This window comes from Zeus faber, assembly GCF_960531495.2.
Source record: "Zeus faber genome assembly, chromosome: 10".
Taxonomy (NCBI): domain Eukaryota; kingdom Metazoa; phylum Chordata; class Actinopteri; order Zeiformes; family Zeidae; genus Zeus; species Zeus faber.
Window position 1 is genome coordinate 6480961 of NC_137199.1, and position 26270 is coordinate 6507230.

General features: G+C 42.9%; 1 protein-coding gene across 1 annotated transcript in view; it reads right to left on the minus strand.

Moving 5' to 3' along the window:
- Positions 1-491: 491 nt before the first annotated feature.
- polr1a (RNA polymerase I subunit A) overlaps positions 492-26270 on the minus strand; it is a gene marked incomplete at its 5' end in the record, with an annotated part of 26924 nt that continues 1145 nt past the window's right edge. The window contains 35 exons of the mRNA XM_080008362.1: positions 492-672; positions 1976-2140; positions 2657-2774; positions 3295-3495; positions 3702-4007; positions 5956-6069; positions 6189-6306; positions 7216-7373; positions 7512-7647; positions 7982-8149; positions 8407-8600; positions 9375-9475; positions 9570-9687; positions 9781-9946; positions 10512-10594; positions 10739-10891; positions 11266-11364; positions 11897-12055; positions 12152-12234; positions 13385-13568; positions 15806-15955; positions 16047-16238; positions 17680-17826; positions 19525-19632; positions 20223-20450; positions 20548-20670; positions 20743-20904; positions 20979-21120; positions 21364-21460; positions 22330-22410; positions 22506-22594; positions 22916-23001; positions 23885-23995; positions 24437-24586; positions 25184-25279. Coding sequence (XP_079864488.1) covers positions 572-672; positions 1976-2140; positions 2657-2774; positions 3295-3495; positions 3702-4007; positions 5956-6069; positions 6189-6306; positions 7216-7373; positions 7512-7647; positions 7982-8149; positions 8407-8600; positions 9375-9475; positions 9570-9687; positions 9781-9946; positions 10512-10594; positions 10739-10891; positions 11266-11364; positions 11897-12055; positions 12152-12234; positions 13385-13568; positions 15806-15955; positions 16047-16238; positions 17680-17826; positions 19525-19632; positions 20223-20450; positions 20548-20670; positions 20743-20904; positions 20979-21120; positions 21364-21460; positions 22330-22410; positions 22506-22594; positions 22916-23001; positions 23885-23995; positions 24437-24586; positions 25184-25279 — 4887 coding nt within the window. The 3' untranslated portion in view covers positions 492-571. The remainder of the gene's footprint in view (positions 673-1975; positions 2141-2656; positions 2775-3294; positions 3496-3701; positions 4008-5955; positions 6070-6188; positions 6307-7215; positions 7374-7511; positions 7648-7981; positions 8150-8406; positions 8601-9374; positions 9476-9569; positions 9688-9780; positions 9947-10511; positions 10595-10738; positions 10892-11265; positions 11365-11896; positions 12056-12151; positions 12235-13384; positions 13569-15805; positions 15956-16046; positions 16239-17679; positions 17827-19524; positions 19633-20222; positions 20451-20547; positions 20671-20742; positions 20905-20978; positions 21121-21363; positions 21461-22329; positions 22411-22505; positions 22595-22915; positions 23002-23884; positions 23996-24436; positions 24587-25183; positions 25280-26270) is intronic.

Sequence of the window (26270 nt, forward strand, 5' to 3'; positions counted from 1 at the left end):
TGGGTAATGTCTCAAGGTACTCCCTCCGCACCCTTTCTAAATACTTTGCCCACACGCCGCTGACACATTGTATCCCCACTTTCTTTCTTTCTTTCTTTCTTTGGGCACAAAGGCTTCATCCACCCATTGCTCCCTGCAAGCCAAATCATCTGGCCCCAACCCGAGAAGACTGAGACGACCATATGTGTAATTATTAAAACCATTCATATTTGGACAAACGTAAATGTGTAACAATACATTACTCTCGCAGATGTATGCATTTCTCATCAGATTTGGGCCCAAAATGTGTAAATTGAATTAGGTGTGTTTCAGAAAATCTTTACGGTGGATAGCGGTTGACGGCATAACACAGTGGGCTTTCAGCGACGTAACATTTCCGCATTCGAATACTCAATGATGGTACCAAGGCTGAATGAAACAGTCATTTAATAAACAAACAAAAAAAACAAACACATTTTCGTGAAGGTACATAACAAAATAAATCTGTCATCATTATAATGTTATATCTAGCCCCTCTGATAAGCAAGTCTTTGCAGCAATGAACAGGCAGGATGTGGCCTGGAAAATCCTCCTATTGCAGCGGCTGTTTGAGATCAAACAGCCCCGTTCCTGCTTTGACCAGCTTGCCTGCGATCAGGCTGGCGGAGGGAGACTGCAGCTCGTCATGGGTGCCTAAAGGGGAGAGAGAAGTTATACACATCAACAAGGATGACAAAAAAAACCAGAAAAAAACGTTGGAATGGCTTGGAGTAAAGCAAAAAACCTGTGCTTCAGAATAGGTCGCGCTAAAGAGCTCAGTGAATCTTCGACACGGCGCTGTCACAGGACGCCACCCGACCAATAAATGAGTTTGTCAAATGTCTGCCCTGTTACACCTGCGCCGCTCAACCCCAAGTCCTGTTATTGGAAATTGGAAATGTCTCGGAGCAACAACACGAACCACGAAGAGATACGCCACACAAGCTCGCAGAAGCACTGTCGTGTGTCTTCCGTCCTCGGTTGCAACACTCACAGAGTTCCAAGCCGCCTCAGGAAGCAACGTCAGCACAAGAACTGTTCATCATGAGCTTCATGAACTGTGGTTTCTATGGCCCAGCAGCTGCACATGAGCCTAAGTTCACCACGAACAATGCCAAGTGTCGACCGGAGTGGTGTAAAGCATGTCACCATTGGACTCTGAATCAGGGGAAACACATCCTCTGCAGTCACGCGTCACCGTCCGGCGTCTGATGGACCATTGCTTTGGCGGAAGCCAGGAGAACGCTGCCTGAATGCATAGTGCCAACTGTAAAGTTTGGTGGTGGAGGAATAATGGTCTGGGGCGGTTTTCCATGATTTGGGCTTGGCCCCTTAATTCCAGAAGGGAAATCTTAATGCTACAGCGTACGATGGCAATGAGAATTGTGCACCTCTATCTTTGTGGCAACAGTTTGGAGAAGGCTCTTTTCTGCTTCAGCATGACAATGCTCCCGTGCGCAAGGCGACGTCCATGAAGAAATGTTTACTGACTCTGGTGGAGGACCCGGACTGGTCTGCACAGAGCCCACACCTGAACCCCATTCAAACACCTTTGGGATGAATTGGAACACCGACTGTGAGCCACTCCCTGTCGCTCAACATCAGTGCCTGACTTCACTGATGCGCGTGTCTTTAATGGGAGCAGATCCCCGCAGCCATGTTCCAAAATCTAGTGGAAAGCCCCCATTCTTCTGCGAAGGCTGTCATAGCAGCAAGGGGGGAACCAACTCCATTTTAAAGACCATGGTTTTGAAATTAAATGTTCAACAAACACATATGGGTGTGGAATTCGGGTGTCTGCATACTTTCCGCCATGTGGTGTATATTTATCGATCTATCTTTAGAGCTAAATCCGTAGACATTATACCGTAAATACATACAAGCATCCCATTATATAGGTTTCCTCCATTTTATTAAACAAACTCTCTATAATTCATTACATTTTCTCCCCACTCACCCATTAAAGTTGCCTGTTTTAGGAACTTGAAGCTGGTTTCAAAGGTCATCTGTTGGAACGGTGAAGAGTTGGAGTTGATGGAGTATCGGTTGAAGGCTTTGTACACGCCCTCGAAGCACATGTAATCAGCTACCAACGACAGGTGCCTAGGGTCCACCTCGATGCCTGGAAGAAAGAAAGACCGCAAAACAAAGCCCAGGGTTAAGCTGCCAGTAGGCCCTAGGGCCCTCTGGGCGGGTCACCACGGCAACTTGATGATGCACAGCCAGCCTGCTCCAGCACCATTTACTGTATGTTCAGGTTAACACACTGAAACAGCTCATTGGCCAATCAACTCCATTACAAGCAGAACTACATCAGCTACATTACATCCGTCCGTATTTGGATTAAATGTAATTGTCAATACATTTTAATGTGTGTGGGTGATTGCAAGAGACAGAGAGAGTACAGGCACGGTGAACACAGTCTGGCCGCCACCATCAATTTTATTAATAATAATAATAATACTAATAATAATACAGTTTATTTAATAATTTCATTACTGTCTAATACCTTTAGTTCATAAGTTTATATTAAATATTATTTATTGTTTCAGTCTTACATTTGGCAATGTAAGAATCATTGCCATGCCAATAAAGCACATTTGAATTGAATTGAGTTGAACTGAGAGAGCCTGTATACCGTAGACAGCGAAGACGTCCCTGATCTCCTTCTCGATCACCTTCAGCGCCACTTCAATCCCGTACGTTTTGGCCATGGAGTGCACCTCATTGGAATACAGCCTGCTGACGTCCAGGATCTGGAGGAAGAAATGGAATGTTTCACGACGCTCGTTTTGTATCATATTCTTGTAACAACACCGTTATCAGCTCGACTTGGGGGTGGGTTACACACACCTCTATCTAAATATGTCTAAACCCGGACTAAATAAAGGTTTAGCTATAAATCCTGTTGCACCAAAAAAAGTGATAAAACTGTGGCGTGGGGGATGGCATGGTTTAAGGTAATAGCGCCTGGGACCAGTGTGGCTGTATGCCTGTTCAATCAATGAGCAACAGGCAAAACTCACGCGCCGGCGAGGAGCCCTTGTCATGACATGTATGACATCTGCTCCAGTCTTGTTCCACCGTGCCCACTATCTACAATAAAACTGGTACTTTTAAACCCCAACCGCCTCCCCTGTGTCTCTGTGTCAGAGGGCCCTGAAAACGCCACTCGGTTGGCGTGTGGCAGGCGAAACTGCTACAAAAACCCACATAGCCTTATACTTAAATTCTGAAAACTCTGTGTGTGTGTGTGTGTTCAATCGTCTTGCGTACGTCGCTGTACTTGAACAGTTCCTGCATGTTGATTCCTTCGGTGCTGAGAACCGTCTCTTTCTCCCCGTTCGCCGTGGTGCCCTCGCCCAGCAGGCAGCGCGTGATGCCGCTGGTCTGCACGATGACGGCGGCACGGGCCAGCGACGACAGCACGGTGGTGAGGTCGAAGTGCGCCTTGCTCACCGGGAGGACCATGGCCACCTGCCGGGGACGGAGGAGCGGCAGACGACAGAAACGAATGGCACAACGTTGAGCGCACAATAAAACCAACTGAATCAAATCAAAAGACTCTTTTCACTCGTCAGGAGCCCAGGCTCACAAAAAGAGTCGAACCTTTCATCACCTGCGGAACACTCACGTTTCTGGGGTTTCAAAAAGGCGGATTACAAATGTTCTGCTCCACCCACCTGACACCACAGGCTGTGCGCGGCGTCGTAGGAGTAGCTCTCTATGGCCTGGAAGGAGGAGAGAACAGCCTGGACCCGCGACATGTCCATCCTGTCCTCGCCCCTGTGCTTTTTGTTCCTCTTCTTCTTCTTCTTCTTCTCCTCCTCCTCCTCCTCTCGCTGCGGGCCCAGTTTGATGATCGCCTGGTCTTCCTCCTCTGCCTCCTGCTCTTCTTCTTCTGCTTCACCCTCGTCCCCCTCTCCCATCTCGTCGCACTGATCTCCGTCTCTCTCCTCCTCTTCCCCCTCATCACTGTCGTAGTCGACCTGGTGGGTGTAGAAGAGAGACGGAGCCCGGTGGGAAAGTTGCGTCCATGGGTCAAAGTTCCATGATAAAGGTCAGGACTCGAAAACACATGTGAAATTGTCCAAGTAATGTATGTATGTGAGCCACCGCAGATTTGGGGTACCTTTGGTGCCGTTTCACTTTTTTTAATTTCAACTCCATTTGAAAGTGTAGAATCAGAGCCTCAAAACAAGGTGTCACTTGTGCTATATTTTTCAAGCTATGGCTTGTAAATAAAGAGGGTGTGGCAAACTGCGTCTCTGAGATAATCACCCTCAAAGTTTTCCGAGGGCTCCGTGTCTTGTTTACGGAAGTGACGTCACCTTTCTTATTCGCGTGTAACGCCGCCTACACAACAATGAATCCAGGTGTGTATAAAACTAGTACGATTTAAAAAGGTTGAATTCTATCAAAACGGTTCCACATTGACTTCACATCACATGGAATATGGAGGAATGATCTTCACCTGGAAGGTCGCTTTAAAAGGAAGCCATGGATCGGTGTTGTTCGGCGCTGTTCAGCGTCTCGGTAAATGAAATGTGTTTCCCATTGTAATTGAACGGGAATATTTAACTCCACGGTTTAACATTTTTCGACTATTTACAAATCAAACACGGCTTTGAAAATACGTTGAGATAAAATAAAACACAAAGGAACACAAATCTGGAAAAACCTCATTTTCCTTCTGGAAAGGTTTTTTTCCAACTTATTTGGCTGCTCCTGGCAATTTTAGAAATGCGCGACAATGCGGGTTCTCTGCGGTGGGTCACATAAACATTTCAAGGTTCATTCTGGCATTACAAAATGAAATTCAAGTTGTTGTTTTTTTAAGCATTTTCAAGGACTTCAACACAAAAAAAATATAATACATTTTCAATGTAATCTTTATTAATTAAATGCCATGATGATGATCATGGCCATGAAGGATTAAATTAACATGTCCCTGGCTTAGTCTATGCTGTAAAAGCAATTCTGGATATTTTTTTAATTACGTTACAATTTGAATAACAAAACCAGGGGGAATATCACAGGTTTCAACGAGTGCTTTCCCCCGCCCCCCAAGTACTTTTCAAGAACTTCAGCACAAAGTGGATATTTTGCATTTACAATCCTGAGGATGAAATTCAAGCACTTCAAGCACCTCAAGGACCTGTTAAGAATTTTGATACATATACATTTTTTCTACCAAATAAAACCAGTGTTTGCCCTATATGCACGAGCACCGGCGGAACGCTGCCGAATCAATTATTATTATTTTTTTACCCGGGCAGGGGAGAGGGCTCCGTCTTATCCCTTTAGAAACTAATGTTATATTAATTTTGAGCTGTGGACGCTTCATATCCAGGTCAATTCACACACCTGTGAGTAAACCATAGAAACAATAGCGGCAGCACAACAATTATAACAAGCCCCGGATGGATGTGAACAATGAAGCAAGCAATGCCGTTCACGGATTCAGCCTTATCATTCGCCGATGGGAAAACAGTCCCGCAACTTCGCGCAAGTAAGGCTGCGCACAGAGAAATGTCGGCACGGTGCCCGCAAGGAGACGGTCAACAGAAAGACTTAATAAGCTCAAACTCCCAACACAGACCCGTAAACCGCAGGCTGTGTGCGAGCAGGTGCTAAGTGTTGGCAAGGCAGCTTGCCGGCTAAAAGTGTAAAAGTATTTCAGATAGCTGTTTATAAAAACAATAATAATAAGCATGAGAGCCACCGCGTATAGTACGCACACAGCCTCCCTCCTGAGGCAAACACTGAAAACTAACGGACACCTTCCAAGGCACGGCAAACGCTTAATCGGGGACCACTATAGGCGGCCACAGGAACTACATCCACATCGCCCGACACGATCGCTTGACGACATATCTAGAGCGACTTTGTCCTCCACAATCTGCGAACGGTCGGTCGGTCTGAGCAATACTGCACCTCTTCCGCCTGTTTCTCTTTGCGTTTGGCGTCCGTGGCGTCCGTGTCTCCTTCGTTCTCCTGGTCGTCCACGATGGCTGCCTCCTGGTCTTCCTCTCCCCCCTCTCCGCCGGCCTGACGCACGACAGCGATGTCACAACATGGACACTTTCCACACACTGGACGCATTCAATCAAAGTGATGAAATGCGTCGTAATGAACGACCGAGAGGCGGCGAGAAACAGGAAACGCACCCCCGCGGTGGCCGTCTCGCCGTCTTGGTCCCCGTGCGTGGCCTTCCGGATGTCCACGCCCCCGGAGGCCAGCTTGGCGCTGCGCTTCCTTATTCCATCCAGGAGCAGATGGAAGAACCTGGGAGAAGTGAGGAGGGAGAAGCGAACATTCGTATCTCTCTCGGCGCTATTATCGGACTCGATTTCTGTCCCATCTGCGTCTGTTACAAACTTGACAAGACGATACGATTTTTTTTACGTTTTTATTTTTTTTATTTTGTGTTTGCAGCTGCTTAACTGCTTAACATGTTTTGCTTTTTCTCTTCTGTTCTCGGGGATGTTTAAACACCCTGCTGGGATCTGTGGGAATCCCGGTGTGAAGGGTTTGTGTACATATGAAATGCATCTGTTTTTTGTTTTTTTTTGTTTTGTTCTATTTTAATCTGATTTTGGGGGAATTTCATGTGGAGAAAACGTGATGTGGAAAGACCTTCAGAGCGCTTGTTTGGGGCCATTCGAAATAAATGGACATAATCAATCACTCTATCTTTCTACCGTCTATCTGGAGAGAGAGCCAGTGGGACGGAGCGGATGTTTACAGAGCGGGTGATTGCGTTTTTTTGTCTCAAACAAGTAAGAAACTCTGTAATAAATCTAGAATAAAAACACACTCTTGACATCTCTCCACCTCCTACTACTTGCCAAGTACACGGCATGCACTGTAGGGCTAGCTCTGTCGCGTCTCACACTTGCTACGTCACGTTCAAATTCAATGCCAGATTTCTGAAGTGCCCGTGACTAATTGCATGTCAAAAATTAGTACAGCTTCAATTCCAAGTAAAAACAAAAAAAATAACCAAATCTTCAATTGCTCCATAATTTCCCAACACATTAATTCACTGGGTATACCAACCTACAAGTGGCCCTTAAACTTCCTATATAACTGAGCCTATGGTATCAGATAGTTACAAAAAACTACTGTTGGTATCGGCGCATCTCTGGTTAGTGCTGAAAGGGGCGGAGGCCGCAAACCACAACGCATGCACACCTGGTTTCCATGAAATGCAGTATCTGTTGCGGCGACACCGGCTTATCGTTGCGGTAATGCTCCGGAGGCAGGAAGTGGAAGGTGATGTCGAACGTTTGGAATTTCTTTGTGCTGCTCTCGATCCGTAGCTTCTCAACAACCTCGACCCTCTGTAGGACCTACAGAGGCAAAACCACACACAAGCTTTACACACACACACACACACACACACACACACACACACACACACACACACACACACACACACACAACTGGAACTTGACAAAAGCATTTGCTGAAGAGGAGCGAGCCCATACCTCAGCCAAGCAGACCCTGGAGAGCTTCTTACGAAGCGTAGCAGCCTTCGTTAAAGCCTCCGCGTTGTTCAACACGGGGACCCGCATCATAGGAGTCTGGATGGAGGCAGAGCCGATCATCAGAATTTCCCTGAGTCTGAGAGGGGCACGAGACAAAGAGAGGGAGAAAAAAGCCAGGGATGAGAAAATGGCACATCAATTTTGTCATATGGCCCACAAAGCTAAATAGTACATTTAGCAATAAAGTACTTACTTATAACTTCATAAGTTAAGCTAATAATTTGGTCGGGTACTGTGGTGCAACTTAGGCAAGTGATACATTGAAGACGCTATGGTTACAGGGGCAATCAGCCAACAAGCGAATCATGCGAGATCAGCCAGGTAGGGAAATGTAGTCAGTGGCAAAAACTTTTCAACAGTCTGTTAGGAAGGATGACTCGGAAGGACCCGGAGGATTCAGTGTGGGTTACCTCGGAATTCCGAGGGTGACGTTCATCTCTCCTCTGCCAGCAAAGTGGAAGGTGTTGAGGGTCATTTGGGTGGAGGGCTCCCCTATGGACTGCGCGGCCACGAGGCCCACCGCCTCCCCGGGGTCACACAGCGACCGCTGCCACTTGTAGTTGAGCAGCTGAAGAAGCCTGGGTGAGGGCAAGTTGTTATTTTTTGTACATGTTCACACAATTTACCACAGTTGGGGAAAAAAATATTTGTTCACTCAACAACCCAGGTGTCCAACGAATGAATGGCTCACTGCATGAGCTGGGGCAAAAACACGGCAGGGCTTTTACTTTCTGGACCTGGAATTCTATCACCACTATGGGCTTATGGATTCTTCCTTCATGATTGAGGTATATGTGACCAGTATTTAATCTCACACACAGACACTCTCTCTAACCTCTCGGTATCCAGGTCGTCGGGGCGCTGCACGCTTTGGGAATACTTTTCAGTGATGCTGTGGAAGTTTTCCGACACGGATCCGAAGCAGACGTCTGGCCTGAACAGGCCCAGGCTGGGCTCTGGACAGCGCATAGACTTCCGGATGTACTTGACCCGGTTGGCTTCCTCCAAAGAATGCCAGCGGTCGATCAGCTGTGGATGGGAGCGGGATTGGAGGTTGGACTTTTAGTTAATGATTTTTGAGGCCACAGACCACATTTGATAACATTTTGTCTCTGGAACCCTCATCTATATTTTTTGTCTTTTTGTCTTATTTTTGTCCAAACTTCCATAACGTCTATACTCTACAGTATATACATCTATACATTTCCTAACGGTGCCAATGTCTTGTAAATTAAGTAATGCTGAAGTTTAAGTATTAACCGTTTGGCACCCCACATTGAGAACCACTGCCTTAAGGTAATGCTCAAACACTATAGTCTGCAAGCAATTTGTGGTTAAAGAAATCAACAAAATGAATGGTATTTCAACATAAGAATATAATTATATTGAGCTTTCAATATCGACTTATCAGGTCAGGCTACTCATCAGTGTTGTGTGTCTGCCACACTGAACTATATATAATAAGTAGGTTGCATGTGTAACACATAAGTAATATGCAATTATCTGGCGCGATGCACTAATAAAACAGAATGTTGCCTTATACATCCAGTTTAAAGAGCAGTTTGAAATAAACCAAACAGTAATCAGCCTTTTGTGAATTATTCCCCTCACATGACTTGGGGGGGAATTGATACTTGAAAAAGATTGTCAAAGATGAAGTGCCTGAGTGCAGCGTGCGCACGCACACACACACACACACACACACACACACACACACACACACACACACACACACACACACACACACACACACACACACACACACACACACACACACACACACACACACACACACACACACACCTGCAGCGTGGCGGGATCTCTGCCGTTGACCAGAGCCCCGTCCCCTCCTGTCGACTGCTTTAGTTTGGAAAGCTTCTTCTGGGAGAATAGCAGGAATGCTCCTATACAGAGATTGACATTATCAATATCATCTAGGAAAGAGCATTTCATTCGAAGCCAATGGGGAGAAAAAACAAAAAACCCCAACATACATACCGTGACGTGAACACACCCTCTTGTCTTTCCAGCGCTGGATGGCTTTAAATTGTTGAGCGGCAGCCTTGGGGTCCAACCGTGACAACACCTCTTCCAGATTTTGGGAGTTCTTGATGACCTAGGTGGACGGGAATCAAAGCACGAGTCGTGTGATTTGGTCAAAGGTCAGAAGCGGTTTGGTTTCCGTCCATAAAGTCAATGTCTGTGTTACCTTGTAGTTCTCCTCAATGAAGGGGAATTGCGACTGCTTGAGGAACTGGGTCTTGGGGACGTCCAGGCCATCTTCGCCGTACAGGAACTGGACCACGGAGCCGTCGCTGTCCCTCACCGTCAGGTCGTACTGGACCACCAGCCCCTCCAGGTGTTTCACAATGCACCTGCACAAGTGGAGGCCAAGTGCTTGCAAATAAATATGAATCAATTAGGGAAAAAGGAAAAAGAAAAGACGCTACTTCACTAAAGCAGGGGTCTTCAAGCCTTTCTCAGCCCAAGGAGCACTTGGTGGATAGAGAAAAACAGCAGGGGTCCCCTTAAGGCTGACCTATAATAACATTTAAAATACCTCATTAACCTATTTACATACTCAGTTACAATGCTTAGGGTTCCTGTATGTTTTTATTTTAGATTTATTTATGTTAGTCTGTGTGAAACAATACAGTGAAATCCAGCTATTGCTTGGTTTCACAATTCTGAAATAGGATTAGGAGGGATAGGAGGGAAAAGACGTCGATGACCCACAATTTGAAACATACAGTAGTGTTATTTATGACCACATGTTAACGCAGTTTGGCAGCGAGAATAACAAAAGATAAAGCAACACAGCCTTCGATCTCATCAAGACTTTCTTCCAAATAAACTGGGAGCAAACTCAAGACATTTGGAAGCTTTAAAGTCATGAAGGTCTATTCTCTTGAGGTTACTGTATAAGGTTTACACCGTTACCTTTGCAGGTATCCTGATCTGGAGGTTTTCACGGCTGTGTCGACCAGTCCCTCTCTGCCGGCCATGCAGTGGAAGAAAAACTCCTGTGGACAAATTAAGGGACACGGGAGCATTACAGAGGGAAAAATGTACAGGAAAAAAAAACCAAATGGCAATTAGGCCTTTGGAGTTAGGAGATATTATTACCAATTGGCTGGTGGATACCCACAGCTATCCTCTTTCTTTACCTGCGGCCTGATGCCCGTGAGGAACCTTCCGGAGACGAAGCCCCCGGCGGCGGGTGACGGCTCGTACGGCTGGTAGCACGGCAACGATTTCCCAGAAGGCATCAGCGGCGGCCGCCGGCCCTCCAACTCGATCTGACCTAGAAGGCAAGAGATCTAAAGAACACAACCGGGGTTTTAAGAGTGACAGTAAAGAAAACCAGCAAGATGTAAGGAACCAAAGTATTTGCTGGGTAATGTATAAACAATATTAAGATATAGATATAGATATATATATATATAGATATATATATATATATATATATATATTTTTTTTTTTTTAGGTAACCTTCACTCATTTGCATACCTTTTTGACTGTAACATTTATATTTTTCTGTTTAAATTTTACATTTAATTTCGATTTTTTGTTTTTCATTTGCTTTGGCAATGTAAACATATGCCAATAAAGCCTCTTGAATTCAATCGCGAGAGAGAGGGAGAGACACAGAAAGAGAGCGAGATAATGAGATACAGTATATATACACATTTACCTGCATGGTGTTGACAGTGGATCCCTTGGCTCCTGATTGGACCATTAGCTGGAGGTTGTTGTCTGGGAAGGAGGTGTGGAGGCCAGCCGGCATGCACACCTAGCCAAAGTGTATGGGGGAGAGAGAGAGAAAAAGAGACACGGAGAGAGCAAGCGAGAGCCATATAAATTGTGCTCGGAGGGAATTATTTTCACCGGACATTATGACCGGAGAGATTTAAATGTCTGACTTCAAGAGATCTCTTTTGACCAAGAGATGGTCAAAAACTGGCAATTACGGGATAACAGAAACGCAGCCCAGCCCAAACCCTGCATCATTGGCAGAAGTAACCGTTTCCCCGGGGCTATGATGCCTAATCCTGACCTGAAAAATGTTGGGTGCACCTAAAATATGTGCTGGTGCACCTAAATGAAAAAGTCAGGTGCACCACTGCCACCAGTCTGGAACCCTGAGTGTTATCTTATCTTTTTGAGTAAAATTACAGTTCTGTTCCATTAAGTTATCACAGGACACCAGTATATATGGTTATATATGGTGACCAAGTATTTCCCACTGCTTTCAAAACAGCTTCAGGACAAATAAAAATAAAAAACAAAACCCTTTCAGTACGTTTGTTTTTATTAGACGTCACCTGGTTGATGCCGTTGTTCACTTGGTTGGCCACTTCTTTGAATTTCATGTCGGCCAGGTGGAAGTCCCTCTGGTCCGGGTTGAGGTGAGCGTCCTGCCAGCGGCCGCGAGCCATGGCTTGATCCACGTTTTCCGGGAGGTTGAAGGCTACCTGAAGCGCCTGGGAGGGCAAAAAAAAAAACGTAAGAAAGTTTTTCAGCAATGTATGGTTCTAAGCGCACGGCTGCTTTTAGGACGCTGTAGAACCACAACTCACCCTGGTGCCGCATTTGCGTGACTCCTTAATGAGCCTCTTCCTCTGTCTGTTGGCCCCTGGTTTGACCAAGATGTCCTCCACACCTGGACAGACACACAAGCACAAGCTCAAATTGTCATTAGAGAATACACACACACACACACACACGCACACGCACACGCACACACGTACGTCATGGAAAGATTCCACGTGGAATTTTCAAAAATTCTGCAAGTGGTTAATGACTGAATTTCAAGTACATTGTTCAAGCACATTTTTTTCATTTTTCAAAAATAAAAAAGTCTTAGTTGCTTAGTTAAATCAGTTTTAGATTTAAAAAAAACAACAAAAAACGACTGTACTTATAGTTGTCAAACCTCGACTCGATTATAATAAAAGGCCTAAACAGCATTTCACACGCTATTTATTGTATTTGTGAAAACCAGAAAAAGGTGGATATCACTATATTTTTTGACACAGACCAGTCCCACTCTGTGACTGGTCTACCAATGAAACTAAACTAACGGAAATGCATCTAAATCTAAAATAAAAACACACAGGAACTGTAAGTATCATAACTAAGTAAATAAATAGGTTAATAGGGAATTATAAATATGCCATTTTAGGCCAGGCTTAAAATGCAACACTTTTTTTTCCTTTTTAATCTAGGGGGTCACTGCACTGTTTCTCTATCCACCAAGGGGTCCTTGAGAGAGAAAAGGTTGAAGACCCCTGGTCCAGGACAAAAAGTAGAAGATATGATTTAAAAAAAGGACAATATTAGATGCCTGCGAAATGTCAAACATCTAAGCCAACAAAACACATCACATATCAAAGGCAAACTCCAGTCTGATTTTGACCATTGAGAGTCAAACCAATGCTTTTGTGAAGCACAGCTCCTGTATGAATTGTGCTGTACAAATAAAGTTCATTATATTATTATTAACCTGAGTGATTGCCATCAATTTTTTTTTTTAATTGATGCTTTAAAAAAAAAAAAAAAAAAAAAAAAAAAAAAGAGCACCTAAACAATGCAAAAATCTACAAAGCTAAACACAGGCAACTGCTGTTCATGGCAGTGGTTTTACAAAGCTGTAAATTCCAACTGGACCTGCGCTAGGGTTAAGAGCCCTGCACGCAAATCTGAATTTGTTTTCCCCTGAGCAAACCTCTCGTCAAACTCATCTATCTCTGTTACTTGTTCTGAGTGAATTCCGGGCCGACGAGGACCCGATGTACAGTCAACTCTCTTACACAGAGTGAACCCTCGGTAGAGCTGCAGGTAGGCGGTGAAGAGGCGGGCCAGACAGGTCAGGAGTCGGCCGCTGGTCTCGCCGCCGTACAGCTCGTGGCAGCAGTGGACCAGACCGTATGGCGAGGAGCCGTAGTGGGCCTTGTCCAGCACGCCGGTCAGCAGCTCCCCGTTACGTATCAGGACCTGGAAGGGGGGGGGGGGGGGGACAGGTGAACATCCTGGATGGAGTCGTTACGAGCCAAAGTAACATTGGATTATCCGGCAATGATAGCAGAGACTGGTGAGATATTAAAGACTGTAAACCAGGCCTGAAGTGAAACAAATCCAGTTCTGACAAGCACCAAAATAGTCTCAGATCCAAGCTGATGGAAAGCAATAATGAATAAATCACCAAGCTATAGTCAATACCACAGCCAGTGAAACTGGCTTGATATAGACTCCAAAGAGGACAATAGCTAATTTTAAGTCATTTGGATTTATTATTAATTATTATTATTATATACTAGGAATTTGTCACAGATTACAGGCAATTCGCATAAAAAAGCTCAGTCTGAAAAAAGGAGAACAAAAATAATAAAATGAAATCAATAGGAAGTAAAAAAATTTTTTGAAAATATATACAAATAGCTGAAAAAAAATACAAAAGATTACGTAACAGAAATAGTCAGATATATAAAAAGTATAAAAAAATATACAAAATGCGATCCAATGCACAGGATAAATTATTTTTATGGGCAGATGTGATCCACCGCAGCAAAACTCGTACAGTCGCGCATTTCTAGAATTTGCCACGAGCCGCCAAATAAGTTGAAAAAACCTTTCTAGAAGGAAAATGAGATTTTTCCAGATTCATGTTCCTTTGTTTTTTTTTTTAAATCTCTCAACATATTTTAAAAACAGAGATTGATTTATAAATAGTAACTAAATAATTAATCAATCAACCTTAATATTACATGGAGAAAACACAGTTCACTTACCAAGACGCTGAACAATGGCGATCGATCGTTTCCTTTAAAGTGACCGTCCAGGTGAAAATCATTCCTCCATATTCCATGTGATGTGAAGTCACAATGTGAAACTGTTCTGATAATGTTCAACCTTTAAATCTTTTGTGTTTTGTACACACACCTGGATACATTGTTGTTTGAGCGCCGTATACCAATGAAGAAGAAAAGCTGGCGTCACTTCCGTAAACAAGACGAGAAGCCTTCGGTTTCACTTGTCTGTGAAACTTTCATCTCTGTGTTGTTATGCATTACGAGAAGCGGGTGGCGAAAGCTCGAAATCACATCGCGGACCATAGTCTGACCAGTGCGATAGATCCAAGTCAGTGTAAGCGGCGCGTACTGGACTGCCGCGATGATAGTCAGCTCTCCGACAGTGATGCTGAATCTGATACCGGCGTTATCCCGGACTTGGAGAACATTTCAAACAGCGGATTTCACCCTGAATGTGACGATGAAACGGAATATTTTCAAGAACCACCGGAGGAGACAGACGATACGCCCGTTGTTGTTACAACGGAAGAAGTTAATGACGTGATAAAGTCCGTTGAGGTTGGTGATGCAAATTATGAACAAGATTCTCAAGTTTACCTGCAAATGCAGCCAGGGGTGAAAAGAAAATGAAAAGAGGCCCCAAACAGGCTCTCAGAGCATAGCTGGGGTAGGGTTGGGGTTAGCCCACATAGTAACTCCAACAACTTTGTTGGATATATTAAACAACACACCGAGGCTGATATACAAAGACTAATATTATTGACAGACTGTACATTTTGTTGTGTGTCTGCACATTTAAACTCCTAAATAATTCCACTTTTATAAAACATGTATATTCTTACTCTTAAATAAAAGCTTTTTTTTGTTTTTTGTTTTTTTTAACAGAGATGTTGTGACCCTGTTCAACATTCCCTATAAAGACAAGAACAATGCAGAGATTGCCCCATTCAGCAGGGTGTCAAATTCCCATTCAGCAGAGTGTCAAGTGTCAAGTGGCCATGTGGCAAGTAGTCATGTGGCTTTGTTGGTCGCATTCTGGGAGCTGGCTGAATGAAGCCAAGTGTTGGGGAAACTTTAAGAGTGATTATCTCAGAAACACAGTTTGCCACACCCTTTGAAAATATTTGCCTGATTCGCACAAGTGACACCTCGTTTTGAAGCTCTGATTCTCCACTTTCAATTGACGTGGAAAAAAAAGTGCACGGCACCAAGGGTACCTAAAATCTGCGGTGGGTCACATATAGGGTATAAATTATGAATATTAATTTAACTATGTACTAACAAGCTTATTAGGTAATACCAGTGTTATTCAACATATATTAGTATGTAAGTTTATAATTTTAGTGGAGCCCATTAGCTCTTCCACACACATTTACTCCAAGAGACGAATGCATTTATGACATATTACATGTGTGCATGTACCTTGGAGTCGCACATGTCATAGGGGTTGTACCCGGGTGTATTTCTTGGTGGGACTTGAATCCAGGCCTTGCTGGGGATCTTCGCTTTGCTGCAAAGGTTGAGAGGCACGGCCTTCTGCGGTAGGATGTTCAGCAACAGGGTCGAAACCACCTGCAGCAATTTCAATGATTCCAACGGTTAGAACATCCTAGAACAACAAATCGATCTATCTGTCCATACTATAATAGACATGGAGTTGTACCTGCTTCCCTGTCCACAGAAACTGGGGTTTGAGAAGTGTCGGTGGAAGCAGTTTCACCCTGCCTTGCCGGTCTGTCAGCCCCCTGTACACCAGCTCGGTATATTGGTCTTTGGTGAAGAAGCAGCTTCGCAGGGTCATCCTCGTGCCAGACACCATGTGGTCCTGGATCAGACCGGCCAAAGGCTTCCCGTCCTGGGAGAAAAATGCGGGGAAAGGGGAGGGGACGAAGGCGAGACAGACAATAGGGTATTGCAAGTATTATCGTTTTGTATTGTAACTAAAAATTACATATTTGGGGGGGGGGGCGGTATGGCTTTAAAGTGACATCACAATATTTATATTTGACTGAGATTTCAATGTTTTTCATTACCAACCCAATAAGTGAAAAACGTATGTACATGTGTATCTATGTAGCTACCTATATACTTTTAAATTGTATGAAATTTGTGTAAATCTGACATAAGAACCACAAAATGGTAGATCATACAATATAAGTATGCCAGGTGCTCCTTATCCCCCAGTTCTCAATACACTGTGCGTGTTTGACCATAGATCTGATCTAGTCACGGTTGCCAGGCCACACAAATTCCAGTGGAAAGACTGCTCCAAACCTTGAAAAGATGCCAAATAATTGATGTTACAATTCTTTCCGTCTATTCAGTATCCAAATTTTACAAATACCTTTTTGAATCTATAGCCACTTTCATGGATAGTAATCGTAAGCATACTACATTACATCATTTATCAGACACTAGTCCAAAGCGACTTACAATAAGTACATTTTGTCATCGTATCAAACCACTGTGTATCAGTTACAGCCAGCTAAAAATTCTCTAGAAATAAGTATCACTCATAGAGTTGGAGGGGGGGGGGGGCCATGGAGGAATGTGCCGAGGGTTGGGTACCGGTATTAAACGGGCTAAAGACCGTAGTAACGATAAGCTCCGATGTTGCCGGTACCGTTAACAAAATTGGAGAATTAAGAAAATGCGTTTTCTATCTATTTAAGCTAAAATATGTTTCTAACTTGCAATAACATTAATATATTAGTCTAAGAAGCATCTAAGCAGCAAGGTCACAGATTGCACCCCAATTGCCCCCCGTCCATCTGTAAAAGTGTTTGCAAAAAAGTACCGGATCAATAAGCATTATCGGTAAGAGTAGTAGTACCGTTAAAATCCTAACGATACCTATGCGTGTCCCTTTCCTCTGTGCCCCATCCCCCGCTCCCCCAAATAAAACAATAAAAAACACTATTTTTAGTCGTTTTATTTGGAGGAACGGGGCATGGCTCCCGCAAACGGGGCGCATGGAAAGCCGTGCGCACACACTAATATAAATTCATGATTCCTCATTGAAATGTTATGCCTGTGCATTTTGGAAGCTTCTATCTGTTTTATCCTGTTATTGTAATGCACACTGACCGACAAAAAAACAAAAAAAACAATGACTGAAATTCTTCAAGCTAAGCGACTTTAAGAATTTCAGTCAATTGACGGGTTTCCAACTGATGACTCGACTCGTCGACTTTCAGGGAGAGCCCTACCAGAAATTCTTGCTAATTTGAATTTTTTCTCCCTAACAGTGTTGCCTGGTACAGCAGTGTTTTGGACATAGGCGTGGGGCGCGATACCTTGGGAACCAGGTACTGCTGGTTGGTGCTGAGGAGCGTGTAGGCCTCGGCCCTGCCCATCTCGCTCTGTGGGAAATGGGCGTTCATCTCATCCCCGTCAAAGTCGGCGTTGTAGGCCTTGCAGTTCGCGTAGTGGAGCCTCAGGACCTGGAATATCGACAGTGTCAAATAAATACAGGTAAGTCTCATGCTCACGGCATGTTTACACCTGGCATTAACATGCGTCTCAAGTAACAACTCGTGATCAGATCTCACTTCCCCACTCTATATGCAAATCACATTTATTTAGTTTCCTATTTGTATGGAAAATGAAAAACGCAAACCGAACAGAGAACTGGAGTGGAGATCATTTTTTTCTCTCCTCCAGACAGTGGTGCGCCATGTGTGTCGTGTTCTTGTGTTTTTATTTTAGATCTATTTGTTCTCGTTCATTTCTACTTGTATCAAACACATTTTTTTTTTTTTTTTAAACATGTAGTTGTCATAGTAACACTATGTAACTTTTCTTTTTTTAACCACAAAGTCATTTTGATTGTACAATGACTTGTAATATGGAGAACCTATGGTACCTCTTTCAGTCCCACCCACCCCCTCAAACGTCTGTTCCTGCACTATGTAACTTAGGTATTTGAGTACAAACCGCAGGAAAAGTTTGTTACGCTTTACAGCACCACACCTTGATGTTTGGCTCCAGTTATTACCGTTTTTTCGCCTGGTACAATTTATAAAACAATAAAAAAATTATTAACTTTATTAACTTTAACTTATTATTATTAACTTGCCAGTGAAAATGTCTGTTTACAATGCTCATACAAAACCCTCTGACTTGCGTGTGTGCACCACTCTGCCAGGGCAAGCACATCTGGTACCTAAATCGGTAGCAGGGGGCCGATCCCCTAACCCTCTCCTCTTGGGAGAGAGCCGTGGACTGAGTTGAGTGCTCCTGAAGCGGCAAGCTCCGTGCAAGGGGTTCTGTAATCCAGGCGTACATCAAATCTGCTTTTTAACATAGAATGTTATTGAAACGTGACCGATAAGGTTCAAATTTGTCCGGTAAAATAAATTATTTTTGGACACCGGGCCGAGTTTCACGAAAGTGGTGTGAAGGGATTTGGTAAAAGTTTAGTATATCAACTCAGTCGCTCAGTGCTACGTCACACATTTCGTGGCTCTGATTGGTTGTAGGTCCATCCAATTGCGTCCATAGACATTTTGCGCCCGTTGATAACGCCTTGGAAATCGAAAATGAACAGAGATTCCAGACTAACACGCATTTGCAAATTGGTCTGGCAATGCCAGGCCATACAGTATGTGGCCCAGAGCACCTCTGAATGTAGTCTTAGCTATGGGCTCTCAATGCACCCTCAAAACGGTTTGGGTGTGTTTACACCTGGCATTGGAGCTGTCCATTTGTGATCGAATCACCAAAGATGCATGTTAATTGCAGGTGCAAACGGGGTGTCAGAGATCAGCACTCTTAGGATTTGTGCTGTGCACTTGTCTTGAGGACCACGGAAATAGCATCTTAACCTCTAGGCAACAGTATTGGGGTACAAGTTTGCCATTTTGCTGTCGGCAGCCGGAGCAGTTCTTGACAACTTTCAAATTATATATAAATTGTATGATTATTATTTTATATTTTTTTACTTTTTCCACTTTTAGTTTATTATGATTTCTTATTCAGTTTTCCATAATTTTATTTTTTTGCTTATCGTCTGTAGAGAAACGCACAAGAAAGCACCAGAGCAAATTGCTACATCAATGTGCCTGTGCGGAATAAAGCCATTCTGAAAAAAATGTTTATGAATAAACCCTGTGTATGTTCTGCGCTGGAGGGAGACTCGCCTTCTCCCCTGGGAGGATGCGGGCGCAGTGGGCCTGTATGGATGGCCTGTGCAAGGTGGGCTGTCGGTTCAGCAGCAGGACGTCTCCGTTCTTTATGTGGCGGCTCACCTGGAGCGGTACAGACAAACGGAATTAAGAATGCAGACATGAAGGACCGGAGTGAAATGAGGAACAAACAAAAGAGATAGAAAGATGGATAGTTAGTTAGTTCAGTATAGTTAAATGAGTGTTGATTTTTTTCTTGAGGCGCTCACAAAGAAATAATCAGCTCATCACGGTTAGCGCATGTGGGACAAATACATTTTGAGGGTTAGGAAAACCTTTCCTAATTTATCAAGGAAAAAATCCTACTGTAAGCTACAGTAAAATGCTAATTATAGCATTTGTAGTCAAATATCTGCATGTTAGGGTTCAATTTTAAACAAACAGAACAATAACTTTAATTTAAGGGTTGTGCTTAAGGTCATTTTGTTTGCTTATTTTGCCTCTCCTGTGAATTTGAGCTTTCACAAATAGGCTTTACCATGTGTTTTTATCTTTATATAAAGCATGTATTGATGACATCATGACTGATATCAGGATCAATTTTGGCTATATCGCCCAGCCGTAGCACACATGGCGGATTTTTCAACGTTTTTGAACTTCTTGAACGGATACATCTTTCTGTGTGTGCAGGCGTGACGTGGCGTCTCGCTCACTATCTTGGAGTTGACGGCATGCGGGCCAGCGCAGGGCGTCATCAGCTGCTTGGCGACGGCCTCGCGCTGTGCGGCGTTGCTGTCCGAGAGGATGGTCCTGGTGCCGTCCTCGTTGACCACGGCAACGGCGCCCGGGTGGACGGCGGGCCCGTTGAGGACGGCCTGTCGGAGCTCCCTGACATTCCACGGCGTGACGGGCTGTGGGTAGGTCAGCTTGGTGGCAAAGACCTAGAAAGAGAAAGCGAGAGATATAGAGAGAGATCAGTTTCATTGAATTGAGAGCGAGAGAGAGAGAAAGAGAGCAAAGCATTATGGGTAGACATGCCATGGGGATCCCGATCTCGTTGGTGCCGATGTACATGTCCGGACAGATGACCGACCGCGCCGCAAAATCCACTCGTTTACCCATCATGTGCATCCGGAAGAGTCCGCCCTTCTTCTCCAGGATCTAAGCAGGGACAGGGGAATTAGTCATTGAATTTTGGGCTCGCTGACGTTGCTGTTGTTGTTCCTGCGGTACCTGCTTGATTCCTGGGAATTTCTCCCTGGTGAGCTTATCCAAGTCGCTGTCGAAGACGCTGTTGACCTGAGACTGCAGCCGGATCCAAGCGCTGTAGAGCTTGTCTGTCAAGGTCGCGCCTGGCACCATCTCCACCGCACGCAGGTCTTTTTTGGCAGCAAGCTTAGAGGAGAGAGGCGGCAGTGTTTATTTTGTCCACTGTTGCAAAACAAAAACAACAAAAGGATTTCCCTTACCTCTTCTTGTTGAGCATCTTTTTCTTCCGCGATGAGTGTCAGTATTTGCTGGATGAGCCTGGACTGTTGGAGGGCCTGCTGGAAGTGTACCGTCTGCCCGTGGGTGAAAAAGGTTTCGCCCATACGGTTGAGCGGGCGATACCTGGAAAAGTAGGCCATGACAGAAACTGATAATATCAGGCAGAAAAAAAAGCATCTTCAGTATTTGGCTGGATGTGTTGAAGCAAAAATCAAATTTGGGCAACAACTCCTAACCATTTTCAGCCATTTTATAAAAAAGAACTAGAACAGGCAAACATAAAAGAACATGTAATATCGAAAATCGGAAATATCAAGGTTGATAGTCGTTTGGTCTGAGAAGGGAGTGAGTGTGTGTGTTTCGGACCTGCTGGGCGGCACCATCATGGTGTCCAGGAAGAACTGATCAGGACAGTCATCTGAGCCGCGGTCGAGCCCGTCGAACAGATGCTTCAGGAAGAAACCTGCCGAAGAGGAGGAACAAACCGTTTCTCGCTAGGAAGGGCATCAATTCTCAACTCAATTACAACAAAACATGACATTTATAAAATAAATAAAACATGTATAAATTGTTATTTGAGCACTCAGGGTGCCTTATATGGCTAATAAGTTTTTTGGTTGAACATCAACCACGACATCAATAATATAAAGTGTAAAAATATCAACGAGAGAGATGTGCTCATGAAGAATGATATCCTGCATATACATGCTCATTTGTTGTAAAAACAGTTTTATTGCATTAGTAATAAGCAATATGGTTAACATAATATTATGTTTGTTTATAAATGGACTCACGGCGCCACGAACATGGGAGCAGGTGCTGAAACAACTGCGAAACCTAATGGTAAAGTTCGGTACCCCTGTGCGGTCCGGTCCTTTGCTTCATATCAAACAGGTTTGGAATATTTTTACACAAGCCCAACCAGAGAGGTAACCTAGTCTCCATATTTTCTCGCTGGCTTTTAGCAACCCGCTTATACCCCAAGTGAGTTGGGCTAGTGGACTTTAGCCTCGCCTACTGCATAAGCGGCCTTTAGGAATACCCCCCAGCTCCGTCTGGTGTTGAACCCTGGTTTTCTATTTATTTATTTATTTATTTATTTATTTATAAACCTAGATTTTATTTGGGTACTACAAGTGTTTTCCCCTCATGTTTGGATTTTGCAACCTATCCCCAGTTATTTCCTATTTTTTGAGACAAGAAACCCCTCATTTTTGCACTTTCTACCTGCGACTCCTTGTGTCTGATGGCTCAGTCTCTCAGAACGTTTCTTTTAACAACAACAACAAATATTGACAAAATGGATTTCAATTGTTCAAACATTTGGCTCACCTTCTTTCTGCCACACTTTGCTCAGGTGTTCTTTAACAACACTTGGGGTCATGTAGCCTCTCTTCCCGGCCGACAGCTCATCTAATAAGGAAAAAAGGATCAATAGGTAAGAGTAAAGTAGTGATTGACGTGTCGAGTTAATACCTAAATTAGCGCAATTTTGAAGTTGTTTTTACCATCCTCCTCGTCGTCCTCCTTCGCCCCTCCCGGCATGGTCACAATCAGCTTGGAGCTTTTTTCCCGACGCACGATGGCCCGCCCAAATCTACAAAACCAAAAGCAACAACAGCAATTACAACAGCTCCTGCAGATCAAACCATTTCTTTTTTCCCAAATACATATTTATTTTAAGGTGATTCAAGACTTATCGGGTGAACGACATACTGTTCAATTTTATTGTCGATTTGATAATTTTAGATAATATTTAAGAATTCAACATGGGAGTTAAGTCTGGAACATTGTTCCTATATAAATAATGTCAGGATAGTTATTTTTCCTGCCTCTGTTGATTTTGTGAATATTTTGAAGATAGTCTTAAGTGAGATTTCAAGCCTGCAACACCCGTCTTACGGTCACGTGGTGTTACCTGCAGTTCGGACACTTCCTGCCAGACATGTGGACTTTCCAGAAGTTGGCTACCAGACTCATCCTCTTTTCAACCAAGTGTTTAACCTTGGAGAACGAACACACACACACACACACACACACACACACACACACACACACACACACACACACACACACACACACACACACACACACACACACACACACACACACACACACACACACACACACACACACGTCAAGGAAAGATTCCACGTCCAAAATTCTGCAAGTGGTTAATGACTGAATTTCAAGTACATTGTTTAAGCAGATTTTTTCATTTTCAAGGACTACACCCAACACAAATACAATACATTTTCAATGGTATCTTTATGAATTATAATCTAATAATAATCTTATTGTCTATTATTTATATTTAGTATATCTATTATATAAAATACATCAATCTATTATTAATCTCGTTGTCTACTATTATAAGTGTATCTATAACCATCAAATTTACATCTACAGTATGTACATTTTAAAAATGTTGAATCTATGCCGCTTTTTTGCTGTTTGAATAACAAAACCTGGGGCAATATCACAGGTTTTCAACTATAACGTATTTTTTCCCCAAGGTATTCCAGCGCTTACATTTCTGAGGATGAAAAAAAAATGAAATGAATGAAAAAAAAGAATACAGAACACTAAAAAGACAATGATGGACAAAATGGAACGCTTTAGACAATAAAACTCAAGGGTTGAAAAGTTCAAGTTGACATTGCCTAATGGGTCCTCAGTTTCCAGGTGTATTTACTCGAACCTCACTTGGATAACAATATAAGAACGTGTGTATGTTTTACTAAACTTGGGAGGACCAGTTTACAAACTGACTATTTCTTTGGTTTAGAAGTGCATCAGGAACATACTGTAGGTCCTCACTTCCCAGGTGTATTTACTCTTGACATCACTTTGATACCAGTACAAGAATGTGTGTGTGTGTGCTGACCTGTTGACCCCTCTCAGTAGCACCAGCTCTCTTGCGGATCACGTTGTCTGTGAACTCATCCAGCACTTCTTGGATCTCAGTTCCGTTGGCCTGAGCGTTCCCATCCAAGTACTACACGCACACACACGCACACACACACACACACACACACACACACACACACACACACACACACACACACACACACACACACACACACACACACACACACACACACACACACACACACACACACACACACACACACTTGGGTCAATGACATTTCTTTGTGTCTGAATGAATTACTATCAAAAAAAAAATCGATATGAAGGCATAAACCGACATTTCTATTTATTTATTTTTTTTAAACAAATGTCAAAAATCACACAAACTCAACTCTTTCAACTTAATAGACAAACATGGATAAACAATACTTTTTTACATTTTTTTTTTTTTTTACAAAATATTTTTTATTTACTCCTATTATGGTTTTAAAGCACTGTACCTTTGGTTACAAAAAAAAGAAACAAAAGGTTAACATTGTTAACCACACACACATATGGTGACACCCACCTGGTGAAGGACACGTTCCACCTTGTAGACCTCCTGCACCATGCCCTGGTCCAGCAGCCGCAGCTGGTTCCGGAGCAGGTGTATGGCGGCACGGGGACAGGTCAGCATGTGGCAACGCAGGCAGGAGCCCCGCAACAACAGAAACACGCTCTGGTTTGGGTTGTTTTTAAAAATCACAGGTGAGGAGGTAAACAGGTGAGAAAGAAGTTCATTCTGGCATCACAAAATACAATTCAAGGGTTTTTCCTTTCCATTTACAAGTACTTGAAAAAGCAAGCAAATATAATAATTAATTTTCAATGTGATCTTTATCTATTAAAATATAATTTAATCTTAGTCTCTGTCTATTATTTATATTAGTATATCTATAAATCTATTTCTAATATTCATCGTCATCTCCTATTAAAAGTGTCTATTTCCAACCATGCTGGATTAAATTCACATTTCCCTGACCTGGCACAACCTGTCATAAAGGTGATTCAGGAAAATGTTTATTAAATTCCAATTTGAATGGCAAAATCAAGGTGGAATATCAATGATTGCATTTTCTTTACAAGGACTTTTCAAGCACTTCAGCACAAAAGGGGCTATTTTCAAGGTATTGCAGTACTTCAATCTCTAAGGATGAAATTCAGGTACTTCAAGCACTTCAAGGACCCGATCAGAACCTGATCAGTAATAAACAAGCAGTGTGTGTGTGTGTGTGTGTGTGTGTGTATAAATGCCTGTGTGCATGTGTATGCTTACATCAAACAGAAAGGGGTTGTATACAGGAAGTGGTAAATCAATGTGCCCCATGTGTCCGGGGCAGTTTTGGTAGTCCTGGCAGCAGGTGGTACAGACCTGGATGAGAGATTTATAAGATCTGTTATCATCACCAAGAACCCTCCCTAAAAACTTATAGATATACACATATAGTATTTGAAAGGGATTTCACACTTCACTTCGGTTCACAAGTTGAATGACATGAAAATCTGATTTATCAATAGAAAACATCCAGGGTTCAAAATAAGGACTGTGATTGAATATTTAACAATATTTTAAATATTTAAAAAATAATAATTATTAAAAAAACATAATGAATATATTTCTATAAAAAAAATTACAAAAAAAACCTTTAAATACTAACAATCATGCTGAATTTCACGACGCTAATATTTATTTGACCATAACTATGGTCAAATAAACTAGAACTGGCGATACTTTGTTGTGTCATATTCTGTATCGTTCAAGCCATGGCATTTTCCAAATTATTTATTTATGTTTTAAAGATTTGTTTTGGGCATTTTCCATATTTTATTGGACAGTGATAGTGTGGAAAGAACGGGGCAGAGAGAGGATGACCTGCAGCAAATGGCCACGTGCCAATTCGAACCCGGGCAGCGGTAAGCACGAAGCCGTGTATATGGTGGGCTCTCCCTGGTGAGCTACTGGGCACCCCCATTTTGGAATTTGATAAAATACAAAACAGCGCAGAATTAAGTAGCTTAGACAAATATATTTGTTTCTATAGTTGTTAGTGGGACCTAGCTGAGAACTAATTGAAGTAGGTTCACACTGTATCATTAGACACACATACAGACTTGAACTGGAATATTGAAAATCAACATAAAAATAAAAAAGTATATTCAAAATCTAAAAATGTGACATTAAAAAGCATACATAAAATAAAAAAATATATAATCAAAATGTAAAAATTTGATCTTAAACATCCTAAATCTAAAATCTGTGTGCCGACTAGTAAATCGTTTAAAACTAAATTTCACTTTACTGTCCTCTAACGCACAAAATAGGTCGCTGTATAATTTTGTCGCTCCTTTATAATATAACACGT